The sequence below is a fragment of the Corvus moneduloides genome, chromosome 21 (genome assembly GCF_009650955.1).
Source record: "Corvus moneduloides isolate bCorMon1 chromosome 21, bCorMon1.pri, whole genome shotgun sequence".
In the NCBI taxonomy this organism is placed as follows: Eukaryota; Metazoa; Chordata; class Aves; order Passeriformes; family Corvidae; genus Corvus; species Corvus moneduloides.
The window spans coordinates 2,166,478-2,186,470 of record NC_045496.1 but is presented as its reverse complement, the minus strand read 5'-3'; the positions used below and the strand labels follow the sequence as shown (position 1 = coordinate 2,186,470).

General features: G+C 37.6%; 1 protein-coding gene across 1 annotated transcript; it reads right to left on the bottom strand.

Annotated features, from left to right (window-relative positions):
- Positions 1-61: 61 nt before the first annotated feature.
- On the bottom strand, positions 62-19,993 carry C5 (complement C5). The gene is made up of 41 exons (XM_032130892.1): positions 19,855-19,993; positions 19,405-19,597; positions 18,634-18,796; positions 18,250-18,320; positions 17,573-17,664; positions 16,825-16,907; positions 16,587-16,677; positions 16,166-16,271; positions 15,400-15,526; positions 15,059-15,174; positions 14,650-14,850; positions 14,258-14,461; positions 13,643-13,852; positions 13,318-13,467; positions 12,792-12,921; positions 12,435-12,500; positions 11,619-11,819; positions 11,020-11,110; positions 10,565-10,641; positions 9,844-9,983; positions 9,370-9,591; positions 8,778-8,838; positions 8,176-8,265; positions 7,699-7,911; positions 7,491-7,566; positions 6,896-7,055; positions 6,334-6,429; positions 5,877-6,048; positions 5,434-5,639; positions 4,892-5,044; positions 4,502-4,564; positions 4,173-4,254; positions 3,497-3,548; positions 3,042-3,144; positions 2,877-2,951; positions 2,675-2,780; positions 2,388-2,474; positions 1,930-2,019; positions 1,484-1,567; positions 929-1,067; positions 62-670 (listed from the first exon to the last, which is right to left on the bottom strand). The coding sequence occupies exons 1-41, from the start codon at positions 19,917-19,919 to the stop codon at positions 541-543; spliced, it is 5,037 nt and encodes a 1,678-aa protein (XP_031986783.1). The 5' UTR covers positions 19,920-19,993; the 3' UTR covers positions 62-540.

The window sequence follows — 19,993 nt, the reverse complement described above, 5'->3', positions numbered from 1 at the left end:
AGGAGATGTTGATTCAGTTGACTGTGTCTTAAAACACAAATAATGAAAGGCACACATATGATTGAAGAATTTTGTTTGTTTTTTTTTTTTTAAACAAGAAAGCAGAGCATAAAACCAGCATCAGTTACTGTCAGGAATTGAAATGCAGGAATTCAAAAAAAGAGTACAAAAGGAAAACCTAAGGGATAAAGTTTGTTTCACAGAGAGCTTACAAAGTGGCTGCATATATTTATGTTCAGATAAGACATGGGATTGAGTGACAAGACAGGACTTTTCATGTTTGTTTTTACAATCAATCCACTTCTTTTAACTTCAAATGTCTTTGCACCATTCTGTGTTATTCTCTCATCCAAGCTTAAAAACCATATTTGAACATTACTCTCTTGTAATAACACTGCTATAAAATACATGCAAAGATAATTTTTCAAGATAACTATTAATGAGTGTTCAGTTCAAAAAGAATTAATAAATAGGTGAGGATTTATCTTCTTTTCAATGAGATTTGGTCTGGATTTTTAATTTAAAAACTGTCCAAGTGAATCAACAGCCACTGATGAGGAGATCTTCAGCAAAATCATCCATTGTGTTCAGAAACTCCCGACAGGATGTACAGGCTGCATTTGAAGGCCACCACTCAATCCAAGTGCTGGAGTCCAAAGGGTACTGGAATCTAAGAAGACAACAGAAAATGATCACTTGCTGCTAAGATTTGGGAAGGAAAATGTCAAAGAGAGAAAAAATTACAATATGGAAGTGCTTGCTTTGTGTTCATGATCCAGCTTTAGGTGACACATCTGATAACACATTGTGCGAGGGTTGCTTGAGTACTTTCAAAATTAAATCAGTTCTGTACCACACAAGAATTATTGCATACAAGCACTTCACTTCAAGATTACATCTCATCATATCTTGGTGGTAAATGACTTACTTGAAACTGTAACCAATGCTTATCTTTAAGGCTTCTTTTCCCATGATCAAATACTGCTCTCCTGGGCTCAAGTCAACATCTGTGCAGGTCTTCTTTTTAACAAAGGTTATTTCATTATTTTTTTGAGCAAAAGCCTGCCCTGAAGTAAAAAAAAAAAAAAAAAGAAAAAAAGAATCAAGAATGGACAATTTCACAAAAAGAATTTCCAGTAACTCATGTATTAGATAGAAAACACTAAAATGTTCTACAGCACTCCACAGCCAAGGGATCTCTTTGCCACATTCTGTAACAGGAAAATTCAATGATACAGAACATGTCTCTTGTGAAAGACTTTGCAATTAAATCTGAATGGCAAATAAGCCTTGTGGACATTAAATAATTTTATATTATAGTAATTTTAAGGATATATTGGATGCTTAAACTCAGAGGAAAAAGGAGTGAATATCAGCTTCAGTTCCACAGGACCTATGAGCATCCACTTGTGCCACAGTGAGAACCCAAGAACATTACGACATCCTTTCTCCCAGGGGCAGAAAAATGGAACAGGACACTCACCCCTTTTATAGAGATCCAGCAGAGTTGCAGAATACTTCACAAAAAACCCTTCTTCACTGCGAGATAAGATGTTCACTTTATAAACTGCACAATGACACAAACCAGAATCCGGTTATTCCTTGTTCCTCCAACACATCCTGAATATCTTACAGACGCTCAGAAGGAGAATATTGTGTCCCTTTACAACACTGATTTCTGGGAATATGATGGTTATAGGGGCAGAAAACACTGGCAAGTTCTACCCACGCTTAATCTGAGGGAAGCTGTGGGTAGAGCTCACCTTTCTCTGCTCCAGTTTGTCACCTTCCTTACTCTATGCCACTGGCAACCACACTGAATTTCTAATCACTACAGCTCTAATTTGAGCAAGATGCTTTGCAGCAGCAGCAAACAGAGCAAACAAACATTTCAGAGCAGGGGAAGCAGGCAGTGGAGCCCCCCATTACCGTATGCAATGTCCCTCTGGCAGGCAGCCTCTCTCCTGCTCTCAGCACTTATCGACCGGTCGAGTCTCTCCTGGACTTTACCACACTCAGCTACGAGGAGAAAGGGAAAGGCAGAGGTAAGAGAATGTCAGCACATGTCCCCAGAGAAAACATGGATCTCTACCTGTTTGGGATCACTAACTGAGCAACACTGTAAGTATGGGATTGCATGCTGGAACACTGAATATTTGAAACACAAAATAACACCCTCAAACACCTGAGTTAATCAAGTCAGACTTCCATGATCACACTGCACACTTGGGGTTTTCTAATTTATTTTTTTAAATACAAAATGTGGAGAGGAAACAGTTGTGTTCTTATGAGGATTTTTTCCTTATGTTTAGTGTGGTTTTGTTCAAAGCACTACACTGCATTTTCCCACCAAGTAAAATGAAAAAACATCTTCAAATAAAGCTTACCTTCCATGCATTTGCATTCATCTCCTTCACACAATCTCACAAGTTTTTCATTTCCATAGGGGTTATAAAGTATAGTGCATCTTTTATCTAGGAGATCCAGAAAGAAACAACAAATACATGTAGAAAATCAAAGTCCAAGATGTCAACACTGAAACTTGGTAAGTAAAAAGTCACCTGAGCTTCAAATAAGATGGATTAAAAAGCCATTACAGAAGGAAAAATGCAGTCCTTCAGGAGGAATAAAGAGCTAAAAGGCAAACAGGGATGTGAGTACCTGGAACACATACCTGGTGCATGATATTCATACACAGTGAAGGTGGCAGGATTCAGCATTCCAACCCGGAAAAGCTCACTGATCCGGAAGCCAACACACAGGAACTTATGAGCTGGCACCTGTTTGAAGGACACATGAATTAAGGAGCTCTAGAGGAAGCAAAATTATTCCAAAGAGTAAAAGCAGTGCTTACAGTTAGGAAAGGGGTAACATACAGAGTCTATCTGCAGGAGAACATGCCCATCTTTTATCTCATAATCTGCTATCAACTGATCAACTCCACTTGCAAGCTGCAGGGCACAGAAAAAGATGAAGAACAGTAAATACTACAGCTCTGTTATATAAAGCCAGTAAGAGAAAAACCATTCTTCAATACTTGCAGTAGATAAATCCTCTGGATTGGCTTCCACTCCACTGACCAGCCCTATGTCCATCACAGCATGAGCAGACCCCGACCGGGGCTCACTCGCACTGGGCCTGTACCTGAAATAGATTAAAGCCAGTTAATTATAACTGAAACAAAAGAGACATATTTGAATGTGATCCCAGAAAAACCTAAGGAAAATTCTGTCAACAATGAGGCCACAGTAAACTCATAATGAAGCAAAATAGCCCAGATGAATCAATTCAGATTTATGCCAATATCATGCATGAAGAGGCCTTTAATGCTTATGTTCCAGGAGAACCCAAATATAACTTGAAGGCTCCTTCCCACAGAGATCATGCCCTTTGGCTCTAATTCTGTTTACACATGTACATAACAGTGAAGAAACAGAAAGAAAAGATCAGGAGAGCTGGTGGAATTATTAATAAACAAACCCTCAGCTGCACTTACTTCGCACAAGCCTCCAGGTGCCCCAGGGGTTCCCCATCTTGTCTTATGCGACCTGTTTGTATCAAGTAGAGCCAAAGAAGGAATTTTATAACTCTTCAAAAGCAGCAATCCAGAATTCTCACAAAGCATTTGCATAATTGGAAGGTAATTCTTTAAATTGTCTTGATGGTTATTTTACAGGAACTCATTGTCTAGCCACAAGCAAAGAGCACTTACTTCTTCGGTAACTCAGGTGAAACAACACCTTAAAAGTTTAATGTAGTTTATTGTGTGTTTATATTATTAAAACCATTTCATGGCAAAAGTTCAGAATGTGGTTCTATACCCTGCAGTAACTGCACCAGAATGTTCAGTACTTTGTAGAATTAACTGTCACCATCCCACTCCACATCATATTTCTTTCTTCTCACTCCACCAATTGTAAAAACTTTTCCATAAATGACTAAAAATGCACCTAACAGAAATAAATTAGATATTAATTCTATTCACAAAAAGGCAATAGTTTCAAACAGGGCTAAAAAAGCTTTTAGCAATTTCTTTTCCAGTTTTGCATTTAGAAAGTGGCAGAATTTCTTTTTTTCTTAATAAAAAACACTCATAAGAAATGGGATTTTTTTTCCCTCCTTCCCTTGCACTGACCTGAATAGTAACGTTTAAAATTATATTAACCCTTTACCATCATCTCTCTTTGGAACAATCTTCAGTTCAAAGTTACAGGACTCTTCAGAAGTACCAAGGATGTTATACACTGTCCTCACCTGCACACGTACAAATAAATCAGACAAAACAGCAGCAGCATCAAACAATCCTCAAAACTGGGATAAAACTGTAAAAACTCACACTGTGAAGAACACAAACAAGCCTGGTTTATTGGTAATATAAAAAAAACAGCAAAGCAGAGGAAATAAATTATCAGCACAGAAAGAAATGGGGAGTTCTTGAGCAAAACCACACCATATTAAGAAAAGAGAAATTCCATTAAAAAAACCCTGGTTGCATACTTACATTTACTGTAGCTATGCCAGTGCTGCTGCCAGTGCTCACATATAGGTCATCTTGCAAAGGTGCCTAAAGGATTGGGGAGAAACAAGAAGTCACACATTCATAATAAATCTTAGCAACAATTAGCAACAATTCAGGTCAGCTGATCTGCTTGTCTTGCTTACATTTCAAAAACATAACAGATTCTGCAGAAATATTAAATTTAAGTGAACATTCAAATATATTAAATACAGCAGATAAACAAAGACCTTAAACATTTTTCATATCAAATTATTACCTCTTTGTTATAACAAAAAATAGCTACTTTAGTAGCTATTTCAAAGCTCAAATAAGTATTTACCAGGATGCTAAGGATTCTGGTTTCCCTTTTTAGAAGCAATGTTATTTACTCACTGTCACAGTTCTTCCCACAAAATTGTTTTCTGTCAGTTTAAATAAGTTTAGGGATCCTCCGTTTTTGTAGGATACTTTAACATCCATGTCCAAATTCAGCCGTTTGACAAGAAGGGAATATTCAGTCAAGGCCTCAAGGGCATTAATAGTGTCCTGTCAGAAATCAATTACAAAGAATTAACTTCAGAGATTCTATTTATAAAATTTCAGTTTATGATAATGAAGAGATTTCCCAGAGACCAAGAATATCATGGCAATGGAGTCACTTGATACTAATCCCATACACAGCACTCTGATGCTGGCAGTGTGGTCATTTAATTATATTATCCTCTTAAAATGTTCATCTCACAGAATCATAGAACTGTTTGGGTTGGAAGGGACCTTAAAGCCCCTCTCATTCCAACCCTGCTGTGGGCAGGGACACTTTCCACTAGACCAGGTTGCTCAGCTTCATCCTATCTGGCCTTGAATTTCCAGGGATGGGAAAAAATGTTTCAGATTTTGGTACTTGCAGAATGAGGACAGAATATCTAAGAGCCCACCTGTGTGGAATAAAATCCTCCCCCATATCTCTGTTCTTCAGAGAGCCATTTGATGATGGGCTTGGCATAGTTTCCATCCCCTCTTAGCAAAGTAGTGAGCAAGGCATAGGCTGTGGTTTCAACCATTTGTGCAGTGACAGAGCTGGGGGCTGGCTGGTCTTGTGTTTTGAAAGCATCTTTCCAAAACCTATAGATGGGAGGGTCACCTGCAGGGGGAGAAAAGGGTTCAGATGGAAGCACAGCAGCAGCTCTGCTACATAAAGTCAGGTATGGCCCACTCAGGGCCAGGAGATGGGGAGGAATTCACTCTGCACCTAACAGGGGACAGAAATCAACTTCTCCTATGCTAAAAAGCTGATGTTTATAAAGTGGTGAGCACAGATGTGATGCAGAGCAGCTGATGGGGACAGTGCTGGTCAGGAAGAGTGAGAACTGAACAGTACCTATGACAAAGGCCTCCTTCTTCAGGGCAGAGAACGCCGCCCGTGCCGAGTTGTCGTTGAGGTCCACCAGGGCCAGGGCATACGAGGTGATGGCCATGGTGAAGGGGCTCTGGGCCAGCTGCACATTCTGCACCAAAAAATCCCCTGCTCTGCTCTTGGCATCGTGGATTTTCTGAAAAGAGGGACAGGTTACAGCTTACACCCATCAGACTGACCCTTAGAGAAACACATCCTCTCTCTCAAGGCTGTATAGATATATAATGTCTTCCACAATATCTTATAATAAATCCAGAAGTTCCTTGTTCTTTTGCTAACTCTGAAAGACAAAGACTAACAAAGCAAATGAAACTGTGAAACTGAAAACAACCTCTTGATTTATTTAAACAAATGTCAAAGAAAAGGGAAGAAACTAGAAGCCCAGGACATGTCCACTGGCAGAAATAAAAATAATGTTTACCTGAGTAGGACATATTTTAATTGACTTGTCGATTCCAATAATGCAAAATGCTGTGAGATACAAAGATTTTTCTTTAGCTTCTCGAGGTAATGTACCCTACAAAAACCAAATAATAAAAATAATTAAACAGAAATTAAAGTTCATTTAAATAAATAGAATTTTCACTGTTTAGGTGTGGAAGCAAATAGAAATTCCTGTAAAAACCATCAGTTTAATTAAACCTGAAAATACATTGACTCTTTGGAAGGCAACAGCTTCTTTGTAAAAAAGAAACCAAAATATATGAAGTTATTCACAAGGCAGGACTATTAGATTGTAAAATGAACCTAAATATTCTTTTTCTAAATATTAAGAAATGGCAAGCAGCTACTTTATGTGGGAAACCAGAAAGGTTTGCAAGATTGTGCTGTGCCTTAAATGAATTTAGACTAAAGAGAAAAGTTGTCTTAAATGGGTGTTTTGATGAAATCCAGCCTAAAATATCTTGCACTGCTAAAACACTTTATCTCCTGGTGCCTTCAGCTTTTACTGTCTGAGCACAGAAAAAGTTTGGGTTTCATACCTGTAGTTTCACTGGTTGGTAGTTTGAAAATTCATTGAATGACCCATCTGGCATCTGACAGTTATCAATCAGCCACAGAAGGGAATCACAAATAGACTTTTGATCGAGATCAATGTATTGATTAACTTGTCCAAGAACCCTTAAAGCAAAAGCTGTCAACCTGCCAAGGAAAGCAAACAGATCCTGTTTGTTTAGATTGGCAGGTACTCCCACACTGCAGAGGGCAGACACAAATTTGCACTGTTTAGGATTCTGTATCCTACACACTCCCACAGTTCAAAGGAATAAACAGGACTAATTTCAAACTTAGCTTAACAAATGGGCAGTAATTACTGAAATCATTTTAAACCAGGATCAACTCCCGTGTTTTAGGGTATGAACTCATTACATCCCAAACCCATCTTGGTTGTCATGGCGTGAATTATGGACACTAAGAAAAGATTTGGCAAGTGAAAGCAAGGAATCAAAAGATAATATTAAGAGTACCAAGCAGAGATTAAATCTACCCTCATGTTCTTGTCTGGTGGTTACTAAAATTATGAAAGCAAAGGAGTGAGATAAGCCTTTTTCCAACCCCAAACCCCTTTTAACTCACCATGTGCTAGCTTGCCCATTCTTCCACATGCTGTAGGAGTAGTCAGCATTCCTGAATGACAAGATGCTCACAATTCCTAAGGGATACATCAGGCGCAAAGAAAGTTCTGAGAATTATGTTTGCTCCCTCAGATGTATCACCCCTCTCACTCAGCAAAGGTTATGGACCTCTACAACCCTGAAGCAAGAGCAGCAGCAGATTTTTCTACCTTCTCTCATCTTCCTCCTCATCTGAGTTCTTGACCTCAAGGTCTCAGGGCCCAGTAAATGCCAGTTATCCGACTCTTCCAGGTAGCGGAACACGTAAAATACTGGGGCAATGCTCATGAGCTCAGCCTCTGCACTGCCCTTGGGCAGGCTGGTCAGCATCTGCAGGCCACTGGGACTCAGGATCGTGGCAATCACTTCACCCATAAGATGTCCTGTGGAAGGAAAAACCCCAAAACTGATTTAAACAACAGATCGTGGAAGCAAATCCAAGGGCAGAATCTGACTGACACTTATGAGCAGCCATTCTTTATGAAGTGCTTAAATTTCTACACAAAAAGGGCACCTGCAAAGCCTTCTCTCAAAAGAAAAAGAACCTAGGAAGAAATTAGATTAATTTAATACAAAATAAGAGGAAAAGGACACACACACATATATATAGAAAGTACATATGCAGTGCACTGAAAGTTTCAATTTACCTTTTACACTGACACTTCTGTCAATTTGTGTTTTAGGGACCAGATCTAGTGGGACTTTGTATCGAAATTCTTGTCGTCTCTTGATTGAACCTGTAATTGAAGATGTATACATATGTACATGTATCACACTGCACAGTCTAAATCAACGGATGATTCAGCTGTAATTGCCAGATTGAAGGTTACAATTGAGAATTCAGCAACCAAAATTTGAAAACTAGAAATATTCCCAAATGCACATGCAAACAACATCAATCTTTGAAAAGGAACAGGTGCAAACTCTTTATCTTTCTTTTGTTACCAAAAAAAATGTGATCTAGACCTGAACTTTGTGGTTTCTTTGGTTAAATGACAACATATTCTATTCTCATTAATAAAGCACCTGCTGAGAAAAGCTTACAATCATATCACACTAAAAGATAAAGATTCTCTTAAGAAATTAATCCAAGTTTCCTTAAGCCAAGGGCAGGAAATCCTTGGGAAATGATATATTTACAATATCTCAGGAAGGAGAAATTCCAATTTTTTCATATTATGAAAAACTTGATTATCAAGAATCAAGAACATGAAAAAATAACACAAAGACACATCATCAGTTCTCTTACCATAAACACCCTGTGGATCCAAAGTGAAACCTGCATGAAGTTCTTTCTTAATGCCTTCTGGCTGGAATCATTATGAGGCAAGAGGTAGAAAATGGAAACATTTTTGCTTAATCAAATAGGATGAAACAACAGGTTAAACCCACAGTATTTTTGCCTTCTTTTTCTGTAGTTGAGTTTGACTTAACTGTTGTACAGCTGTCCCACATGAATTTCAGTTAGTGTTCTAGCTCATACAGTTCTTGAGAAAATTTAACAAAAGATTTAAATAAAACCTTAGGAAAGGAAAAAATTACCAAAAATTGTGTTTCAGTGAAAATCCAAACCAATCAATTCAGAATAAAGTATTCTCCTTGCTTACAAAGTTCTAATCTATCTTTTTATGCATGTAATCTTTCTGACAGGTCTTATAATCAAGGTTTAAAAATGAGAGTGCTCAAATGCTCAGTCAATCATTTTCCACCGCACACACCTCAATGAATTCAAGGACATTGTGTGATAATATTAAAACAGAGCAAAATTTCCATATTGACTCAATTGAACCCGATTTGAAAATTTAAAAAAAGCTAAAAACATTCCGATTTTTTGTTCTTACCATGACACGTAAAGTTTTAACTACAATTTCACTGTTCCTGGGGGTCAGCAATGTAAAATTGACAGTGTGAAGACCCAATTCCAGTGGGAGTATCCGGAACGTAATTGCTGAGGAAGAACCACCGTCCAGATTCTTTAATTTACAGCTCTGCATCCCCGATCCAGCACTTGCAGAATCTCCAAAAGTACAGATTCCATTTCCAGCTGCTATTTTAACACAGAACTGAAACGTGGAAAGTTTTTAATGTTTCATTTCCATGGCAGGTATGACACCAGAGAAATCAAAGCCACTGAAATCCTGTAATGAGCATTCTGTTACTGTAATGCTACTTCTCTGTTTGCAATACGTAACACTGGCTTAAGGACTGGAGAAATCTGATCCAAGGATCTGTTTATACTAGATATTCACAGGAAAAATGCTTTTTTAATTTATTATTATTATAATCCTTTCACAGAACTCATTAACACAAATTACCTTAATTGCAGAGGCTTGATGGTTATAAACGGATCCTTTTAACTCAATTTGCTCCCCTCGTACCACGGAATAAGGAACATAAATGCTCAGGAAGATATCCTTCATAACCTGGATTTCCAAAGGTGCAGCAGCACAAATACCTAAGAGAATTAAAAACATAAAAGCAGAGTGTCTTATCCACCCTTCTGATAAACAAGTTTGAGAAGGTCTTGACATACTTTAGTGATGATTTATCATTTTTCAGTGTGCACTTTGAACAATCCAAGCTTTTTAAAAGTGCCCCAGCTTTTACTTCCTGATGCAAGCTGCTCTCTCCCATTCCTCACACCCCTGCTGACATATCAGGTTCTTTGGGTTTCTTCTTCCCAAAGAAGTTCTCTGCTTGGATTACCAAATCTGTTGGAAAATCTCAAATCCCTGAGCTACAGGTAGCAGGACAATGTGAAGTTTTCCAGGGAAGAGTTACTCAATATTTTTTCTTCTTCTTACTCATTTACTATCAGCCACTGTCACACACAAGACAGGTTTTGTTTTCCCAGCCACTGACACTCACAACATGACATGAAGTCATTTACTTTCCCTAAAATACACATTCTTGTTTTCTTTTCCTGTCTATGAACCAGAAAGTGAACATTTTAGAACATGAATGTCAAACTGAATGAGAGGGTCTACAAAGCTTCCTGATTCTTTAGCTCCAAGCTAATAGGGTTGCAGTACCTACCTTTATCTGAAATACCAACACCTTGTACTTCCCAGGTGGTCAGTGAATCAGGCAAGGTGACAGACAGAGTCTTGGACCTGTGTTAAAAGTGTTGTTATAGTTATCCATTACCAATCATCACCTGTTAAAAGAACAGCTCATCACCAGCAACATTCTAAGAGAGACTCAGGGAAGCTCTGAGACCATAGCCAGAAAACAGGAATTCTGGATTTTCGTTTGAATAAACCTGGTTTTAGCTGATTTCCCAGAAGCTGGTATTTAGTACGGTCCAAAGTGAAAGGAAAAGTGGCTCAACAATCTGGGCACCACACAACATATGGAGCATGGAGGGGAACGTGGCAGGAATAGTTTGTTTGGATAAGACTGCATTGCAGCTCACATTTCAACTAAGGTTACCCAGTTTACCTCAGTTTTAGCATTTCCTTTCTATAAAGCTGATTTGAGAAAGGCAGTACCTTGAAGAAACTTGGTGGACTTCCCATAACCAGCTTTCAGGGAAGTAGCTACGAACTTGTGCCTTATCCAGTTCCAAGAGAGCCTCAAAATCTGAAGAACATAAATAATGCAAGTAAGAAAACCTCTGATACAAGAAAAAAGGTATCTGAATTCCCTCAGTCAAAAATCTGTGTTAATTCCACCTCATCCATTTACACATGTGAATACCTGTCCAATATCCTGACAGATCACCTTGTTAACAAGCAATTATAGGGAGACAAAGGAAAGAATTTGACACTCCCACTGATCTTTCCTGAGGTGTTACCCACTGGCTGTCTTGGGCCTGGGCAAAGGATTCAAATTTAGCATTCAAGTTTACTCCTAATACTCTCTAATTGCTGTTCTGGTTGTTCTAAATGTGGGTGAACAGAATAGAAAGCTGAACAGAATAAAGAACTGCTCTCCTACCCCTCTTCAGGGATATGCAATCAAAGTCTTGGGAGACTGGTAAAATTCTGTCTGGACTAACCCTGACAGGTACCAGGGAGGGGTTAATAGATTCCATCACCTCTTTCCCCCTGTTCTGCTGGAGCAGGACACCCAGAGCTCTCATACTCACGCATTCTGGCCAATATTAGGAGCTTATTTGGCTCTTCCAGCCGCAGCCTGTTGGCAAATTCACAGCAGTTTTTGAATGCAGCAATGCATCGTTGGTTTCTCTGAATTCTCTGAGCTCTGTCCCTGCAGGTCTCAGAGACTGGATATGCCTTTACTCCAGCCATGCAGCACTGCCGGATTTCTGGATCTCGGTATTTAGATACTGGAATAAAAATAATTCACTTCCTTGAGATGAAGTTTTTATTTCCAAATTATTTGTTCGCAGGATTTCAGTGAAGACACAGTTTTGAGGATGAAGTTGTTATTTTTGAAAAGTTAGTGACACATACTTAATAATTACTAATCTGAATTTAAAATATAAATTAGGTAAGATGAGCTGTATTACATTTTAAAATTGATCAGTCAAAGGCTTTTCTGACAGGCTTGGTCTGGCATGGGGTGATTGGGAAAGATTGTCATGGGATAATACTGTGAATTTTCAGTTATGCCTCTTCAGAAAAAGAAAACACCAAAGAATCACAGATTTGAGTTGGGAGTTTAAAGATCATCTCATTCCACCCCCTGCCATGGGCAGGAAATCTTCCACAAGCCCAGGTTGCTCAAATCTTAAACATTGCTTAAACTTTGCATTGTATTTTCAACGTGAACTTAAATCCGGAAAGGCTTTATAAATGGGGTCCTCTCTGAAGTCATTGTCCATATTTGTCAGTCTCTCTCTCTCAAATACATTAAAATTAGTAAGCAAACACTCAGATACTTGATTTCTAATGGATGTGATTTGTTTTCATAATGATATACTTAAAAATATTTTTAACACCTTCTTCGCGTATCTTGTTCCTGAAGTCAGACCGTTTGGTTCTTAACACTTCATTGCAAGGTTCAGCTGTCCAAAAAAAAAAAAGTACAAATGATGTGAACTTCTCTTGTAAAAGCATAGCCTTCTTAAAAATAATTCCATAAAATCACATTCCAAATGTGTGAAACTTTTTCTGTTTGCTGTTTTAATGACATATAAGTATTTTCATTTTGATGACAGTAGCTAATTCACAAGATGCTTGCCTCCCTCAAAAATCATTAGTATATGCATTCCCTTGAGTTCCAACATAATAACTGAGAATGACAACAGAATATTTCAGGAAGCCCACAATTCCATGCCTGGACCACAGGAATGTACCTGCTTCCTCTGAGTCATCAGCGTTTGCATTGGTCAGAAAGGTGAGCCCGGCCATTCGGAACACGGCGATGTTGTTCTGTCCTCCCCCAGCCCCACAGCCAAGGTCACTCTTCTCCAGCTGCAGCATTATCTGAGGAGAAACACACATGCCATGCTACCAGAATGCCTTCAGAACACAGCCTGGAAAGGTTATGGCAAAAACAAAGAAGGAGATCATGGTCTCCATGGCTCCTTGAGCAAGGAGCTCTCCAACACTGCAACCTGGTTTTGGCCAAGTCAGTGGGGTTCTAATGAGAGAGTTCAGATCTGCCTTTAAAACCACAATTTACTTCTACTGGAATTCAAAAGACTGTAAACGAATTCTTTTAATAATTTTGAACTGTAGATTTAAAACAACAACTTTCATTCTTCCTTGAATTCTCTTCTGCCCATTTTCAGGCTGACTGAGTGCGTGACACGTATCAGTTACTGAATGTGAACATGAAACAAAGAGCAACTTGATTTCCTTTTATGGCTGCCAGCTCACCTTTTCCATTGCTCTCCTCCTTCTTCCTGTGACTCCGTATATTGCCTTGTCCATAGCTGACAAAGCAACAAAGGAGCTGGACTGGGTTTTCATGGTGAGTGATACAACCTCTGCTGGCTTCAGTGTCTCTTTGCTTGACTGCAGCTTAATCTATAAATTGAAAACAAATACTGGTAATTTTGAAAGCACATTGTTCCAAAATCAATCCAGGTGAAGCAGACACTTCAACAAGTTAAGTGTGAAAGAGCTTGTGTAAATGCAAGATAAAATCTGACCATAAAATGAATGCAAGCCCACAAATATCAGTGCCTATTTTGCTACTCACATCAAGGCTATTCCCACATTTCTGTTCCACATTCAGCCAAACTGAATCAGCCACTAACTCTGCAGCTTCTTCTCCCATGACAATGTAGTAAACAATAAGACGTGCTGAAGGAACCATTTCTTGGGTTATCTGAAAAGTTAGATGCTCATATTCCAAATCCTTAATTCTCTCCTGAGTTCCAAAGCTTACTATCTTCCCTTTTGATGTGATCTGTGGTTAAAAAAAAATGATGGAGAATAAAAAAGTCAAATTTTATATTCAGTCTATTTCTCACATGTAATAATTATTTGAATTTATATCTTCCACTAAAAAGAAATGCTGCCTCTGCACTTCTTTTCCTTCATCTACATTTCACCTTCTGAAATAGCTCATGAGACCAACACTACTTGTCCTGAATCGCAGTCAATGTCAGACGAGAATTTAAAAATAATAATTTAAACATGAGACTGTTATTTTTTTCCTAAAAAGCTGACAGACTGTATCTGAAAGGAAGCAGCTGTCTGAGCTGCACATACTCTGTGCTGAGGATAGTTCTTGATTGTTGAGGTTTTTCATCCATGACCATATATATTAAATTGCAATTCAATATTTTATGCAGAAACATCTGTTACTTACCAAATAGCTGTAGTGATGTATTTTATCAATGTAGTGACTCTGTGGATATACATTAATATTTATTACATCCCCCACTTCTAGGGTTTTGTGGTTTGAAGCCCAGTTGATATAGAGATAACTCTGACTCAGGGATGAATAAGCTTTTGCTTCGTAGGTTTTACTTGCTTGGTTTTCATCTGAAAGACGTGGATCTGCAGTTTTTACCTGGAAAGATAATAAATGTCTGAATAGCCTGAGTACAGAATTATACCTAAGTAAACAAGCAAAGACAATACTAAAATCACTCTGCAATATGTTGTTCAGAGGGATTAATAAAAGCCAGATCAAGACCTTACCCTCAAAGAAATAATTACACCCTCAAAGAAATCATTTAATGGAACAATTTAACTCACTTGAAACTCCAACATTTTGCTGTTTGATGGGATATTAACAACAAACAAAGCAGTTCCATCACTGATGCTTGTTTTTCTTCTCCCAGATTCTGAACCCTCTGATATCAACTGAGTCTCATCCATTTGCTCACTAAGTGATTTTGCAGTGACAGTAACAGGGATGTTTCCCACAAAGTCGTCCATGGTGTCTTTCACCTGCACCTGTTCATCAGGACAAAGAAATGGTGACATTTTGCAGGAAGAAGCTTCCGAGCTGCTCAGCTGCTTCTACAACAGGGAGTCAAAATGTACTAGTCAATGGAAATTAAAGAGTGTTCAGACATAGAGTGATACAGAGAGAAAATGGCAAAGCTTATGCATTATGGGGTTTAAATTGCAATGTGTAACCAGCCTGCTCCTGGGAACTGACCTTAATGAAGAAGGGAAGTCCAGGCTTCACAAAGAGAGGAGTAGCAATCAAACTCAGCTTGTAAGGAGAGACAGCAAACCTGACTCCAGCGAACTCTACTTCTCCGCTGAGGCCACCTAACAAAACATGGTACCCCATGTGACAAATAGCCAAAAGCAAGTTTAATCCCTAACCATTTTTTACAGTGAGAATTGGCTGTTCTTCCTTACAAGTTTTTGGAAGAAGAAACTGAATATTAAAGAAAGTCTGATGTTAGGAAAGTTATCCTAATAATTTTCTTTTCTAGTTCTGTTCACATTTGCAGAAATGTTAAGAAAAATTGCAAAGAAAAAGCAACTTACCTGTAGACTCCAACACTGATGCCACAATATATAAATATGACCCATCCAGTGCTTCCAGACTGTCAAACCCTATAGAACTTGCTGCTCTCTTACTGTTAAAATTGATCCTAGCAACTCCATTTTCAATCTGGAAATGAAATTGAGATCATCACTTTATAGTTGATAATTTAGAAATAATACATAGGCTACATGCAGATTCAATGGGTTTCTGTTCATTGTCTATTTTCAGAGGAAAGCAAAGATGGAAATGTTTTAAAAAAGAATTATTTATTCCCTAAATTTATTTTAAATTAATCAACCAATTGCACATACAGCAAAGTTTGTGTGCAGGCTCAGCAAGAGGTAGGGATAGCACAGAGAGATCTTCACTCCATGAGGAAAGGGGATAATTAGTGGAGAACAGACTCCCCACAATAAACTATTATCATTTTGATCTGCTTGTCTCCATTTGATTTCATTTATTTTGTAATAGATAGCATTAAAGTTATTTCATAGAAATTTTAATCACACAGTTAGGCCAAGAGAGTAATTACACCAGATGGAAATGACATTGTCTCAGATGCTGCCTCTGAGCTTCATTTCCAAGTGCATTTCTCTGCCCCTGATGACAGCATTACACAGGAAAAGGCCACACTGGGGAGCTGGGGATGCAAACTACAACTTGAGGCCCATTCTCACCAAATTTAATGGACAAACTTCAATGGAATTGGATCAATCCTGAATTATCCACATAAATTCTACACAGACTTGACTTGCTGCTTCTTACCCTTGTTACATGCATTGCCTGAGGCATCATTCTTTTCTCACTTTCTTCAATTATTCCAAAACGAAGAAAAACATCAGCACTTGGAAGCTTTTTGTTGGAAAAATAGCTGAGAATAAAACAATATAAATGCTTTTGAGATTACTTTAATGGCTGCTGTAAAGCATTTGTTGTTGAAGAAGAGTGATTGCCTAGGCAAGAGATGAAAAACAAATGTCTGTGTATTTTGAAGACTTCTGCTGAAAAATAATCACTTTGGAAGAATTTTAAGAAGGGTCACTTAGATCTCTTACAGAGCAGAAAGGATTTTGATGAAAGGCCTGCTTGAGGAAGGCAAAGAGGAAACTTCTGGACTCATGAGAATCATTCCTCAAGTAAAAGAAGAGACACAAAATATTCAGAATTCCGAGCCCCATTTCCTTACCTAGCTTTCACAACAATCCTGAAGTTCTCAAATTTATCCGAACTAATGAAGTTACTCTCCGGCTCGATGACGATGGAAAAGCTTGGCATAGCTGCAAATGGAGTAGAAAAAAGGTCACTTGGGTGTGTTTTATCCATGAAGCCACAGGTGCTCAGCCACTGAAGAATCCTGGCATTTCAAGGGGTCTGAGTTACTGAAAATACTAAAAATGCAGGTTCACAGTATGGCCACATCTTACCGTATTCCTTAACTTCAAATTTTGCCACAGCTGAGGTCACAAAATCCTTCTTGTACTTGGCTTTAATCTTCCAAATTCCATACCTATGAAATGTTAATAATCAAGCAGTTTTTAAGAAGAAAATTAATGATGAGGGAAAAAATTATTATTACTGCTTAGTAATATTTCAGGGTAATAATCTCTTAGAGAAGAAAATTCTGCACCAAATTTTTGCACGTGTTCAATGCCTACTTTGAGCAGATTCTCTTCGATACATCACCAATTATTTGACACTTATTTTAAATTAAAATCAGTGAAAATAAAATCAGTTATAAACCAGTTTCTCAAGCCCCTGCTATCATCCTTCTGCCATCTCAGCAATGCTTCAGCACCCTCTCAAGACTAAAAGGAGAACTGAAGAGATATTTCTTTTTTATGCTGCTGTTCCTGGAAAAATGGTGGTGATTTGTATGACATACATATGAAATATGAAATCACCACGTCTTTGTCCCTCTTTATATCTCTACAGTAGAAAGCTTTAATTGTCATTAATATTCTTTTTTAATTGATCATGAAAAACCTACCACTCACTGTTCTTTAAGGCGAATATAAGGTCCCAATTTATATCAGGATTCCACCCTATGTGATATGTTAGAAACCTCCAAGTTTCGAGTCATGCCCACTATGCAAAGCCACTCTATGACAGTCACTATAAAAAGGCATTATTATGTTAATAATTCACAAAAACCCAAGCATTAAATAAATCTACTTAGGATTAGGAGGAATCTTGAAGTCAGGAAAAGAAACTATTCCAGTAAAATCATTTTCTTCCAAAATATCCACTTGTACTCCTTCAGGATCCTTTAAATGATAAGAGGAAAGAATGAGCAGTTACAGATTGTTCTTGTCAAAAGGAGAATCTTCCTCCTGTGATTTTTCAGAGGCAGGCTGGCCATAACATATTTTTCTTAAGAGTTTCAGAGCATAAAAACACAAACATTTGTAGAAAAAACTCAGACTAAAATTCTGACAACTTGGTTCCACCAAGTCAAAGCTATGCTTAAAATAGCTAAAAAAATACTGCAATAACCAGGCAATTGTTAAAGGCTAAAAACAGAGTAGATACTGATTATTTTTATATCTTAAATGAAACAAATAGTATAAAACCCATAGATTACTAAAATTCCCTCAAAAATCCTTTTCCCAGACATTAAAGATTTTTTTTTTTTGTATTCTGTAACAACTTCAGATCTGGGGCTTGAAAACCTCTATCCAACTTTGCAAAGTCAATTTTAAATCTTTTAAAAGATTTCTGTCTACCTGCAAAAACATCCAAGAGTTTTATTAAACATTGATTGCAATACTGATTTCCCATCTACCTACCCACCTACCTTTATTTGTTATTAGAGCTAAAAAATAATAATATTAAATTCAATTACAGCTCACCACAAAAGTCAGGACAGTCTCTCTCTGAGCTGGCCGCAGTTCTTCATTCAGAGAGTAAACTCGGACTTTCACTGTAAGAATTATAGCAATAAATCTCAAAATCAAAACAACCAAAAAATTCACCAATATTTTAAACAAATTCTCAGGAAAATCTTTCACTCTTTGTGCCACAAATGAGTCATTTAGGGTGAGGAGGGCAGGGAGAAGTGATTTCAGTATGATCAAATACTTCAAAATAACACTCTGCTGATTAAAGAATTAAGTATCAGTCTATGGCAATGCAACACAACCAAGAGCTTAAAGAACATTTAAATCTTAATTCCTTGGCAGAGTCAGCAGATTTTAAAAATTAAATACCAGCCAAGAGAAATAAGCATTATTTACCTGACTGATCAGGAGTATAAATTGGTTTGTCTGTATGAATAAAAAGAAACCCATTCTCATAGGAAACGGGAATTTTTTTAAATCTTGTGAAATGTGGAGAAACAGCTTCCAAATACAAATACTTGTCTGAATTATCTGTTCTTGGTAAATCTGTTGGTTGAACCTGGGGGAGAGGAAATAAAGGTTTTTGAAGATTATTAAAATAGTTTTAATGTATTTTTTCCTACAGTATTTTTTGATGAAAAGAGGAACTGAAAAGCAATTACAGTCCTGTGGTTGAGTATCATTAAATAAAAATATCAACACTCACAAGATCTATTCTTGCTTACATGATAGCTGATAGTCTGCAGTATTAAGCTACAGATATTCTGAAACATTGCATTTTATTTATGCCCAGAATTAACCAGCAAAGTTCAAAGCCCAGTTATGAGTTACAACAGTACAAATTATCAGATTTCCATCTAAGCACATGATGAATCCTGGCCACAACAAAGCTGCTGCTGTGGCTGGTACTTTGAGTTGATTCTCTCTCTTTATTTTTAAAGTTATGCAAGTATGGTAATGTTTCTAAAATAGTTTGATTCTATGTTTAACTTCAGCGTCGTTCCTTTACACTGATTTTATTCAGCCAAATTTTAATTTCAGACCAAAAATTGGGGCATTAAGTTTCCCTCCCCAGTTTAAACAACTGAAAACTTACCATAATCATTTTTAACACTTATCACTAAATGTGATAATAAAAAGACTGTAAGAAAAGTCTGAATTCCTTACTGTTAAAGTTACAGCATCTTGGAATTTGTTGGCTGGAGTTAAGGAAATCCGAGCAGACGAATACACAGCGAGTTTATCTGGAAAGCTTTTTAGGGCAATATTGACTGGAAATTCCTCCTCATAACCAAAAGCTTGAACTACAACTTTCTCAGAGGCCCCGGCTCGGAAGATCTTTGGTGCTGTAAGGACATATCTGTACATGCAATATAAAACGATAACAGGATAATAATAACTATATTTCTTTCAGATTTCTTACTTCCCTTTGTAATTCAGTTCCATACACAGCGTTAAAGCAAACAGGATAATCAGGTTATTGTAAGACACTAATTAAAATCCTATTTGGAAAGTGCCCTTTGTATTGGTTCTACTTAAATTCTGGATTTATTTACCCAACAGAGAGGACAAAAACCAAGTAACATTTCCAGTAAATTCCGTATTTGCTTTACTTACGTTTTCTCTTGGCTAAAAGTCGTTCCAGAAAATAGCAAAAGAATAAAATATATTAAAAGAGTCATTGTGTCTGGGACAACAGCAAACCATAGATGTTAATGAGGTTGGGTTAAACAGCCTCTGCTGTGGGTGAGCTGAA

Coding starts and splice junctions, on each gene's coding strand:
- C5 (XM_032130892.1), bottom strand. CDS start 19,919: ATGACTCTTTTAATATATTTTATTCTTTTGCTATTTTCTGGAACGACT. Junction 17,665..18,249: donor AGACTGTCCTGACTTTTGTG/GTGAGCTGTAAT, acceptor TATCATTTAAAG/GATCCTGAAGGAGTACAAGT. Junction 1,568..1,929: donor CCAGAGGGACATTGCATACG/GTAATGGGGGGC, acceptor GTCATTGTGCAG/TTTATAAAGTGAACATCTTA.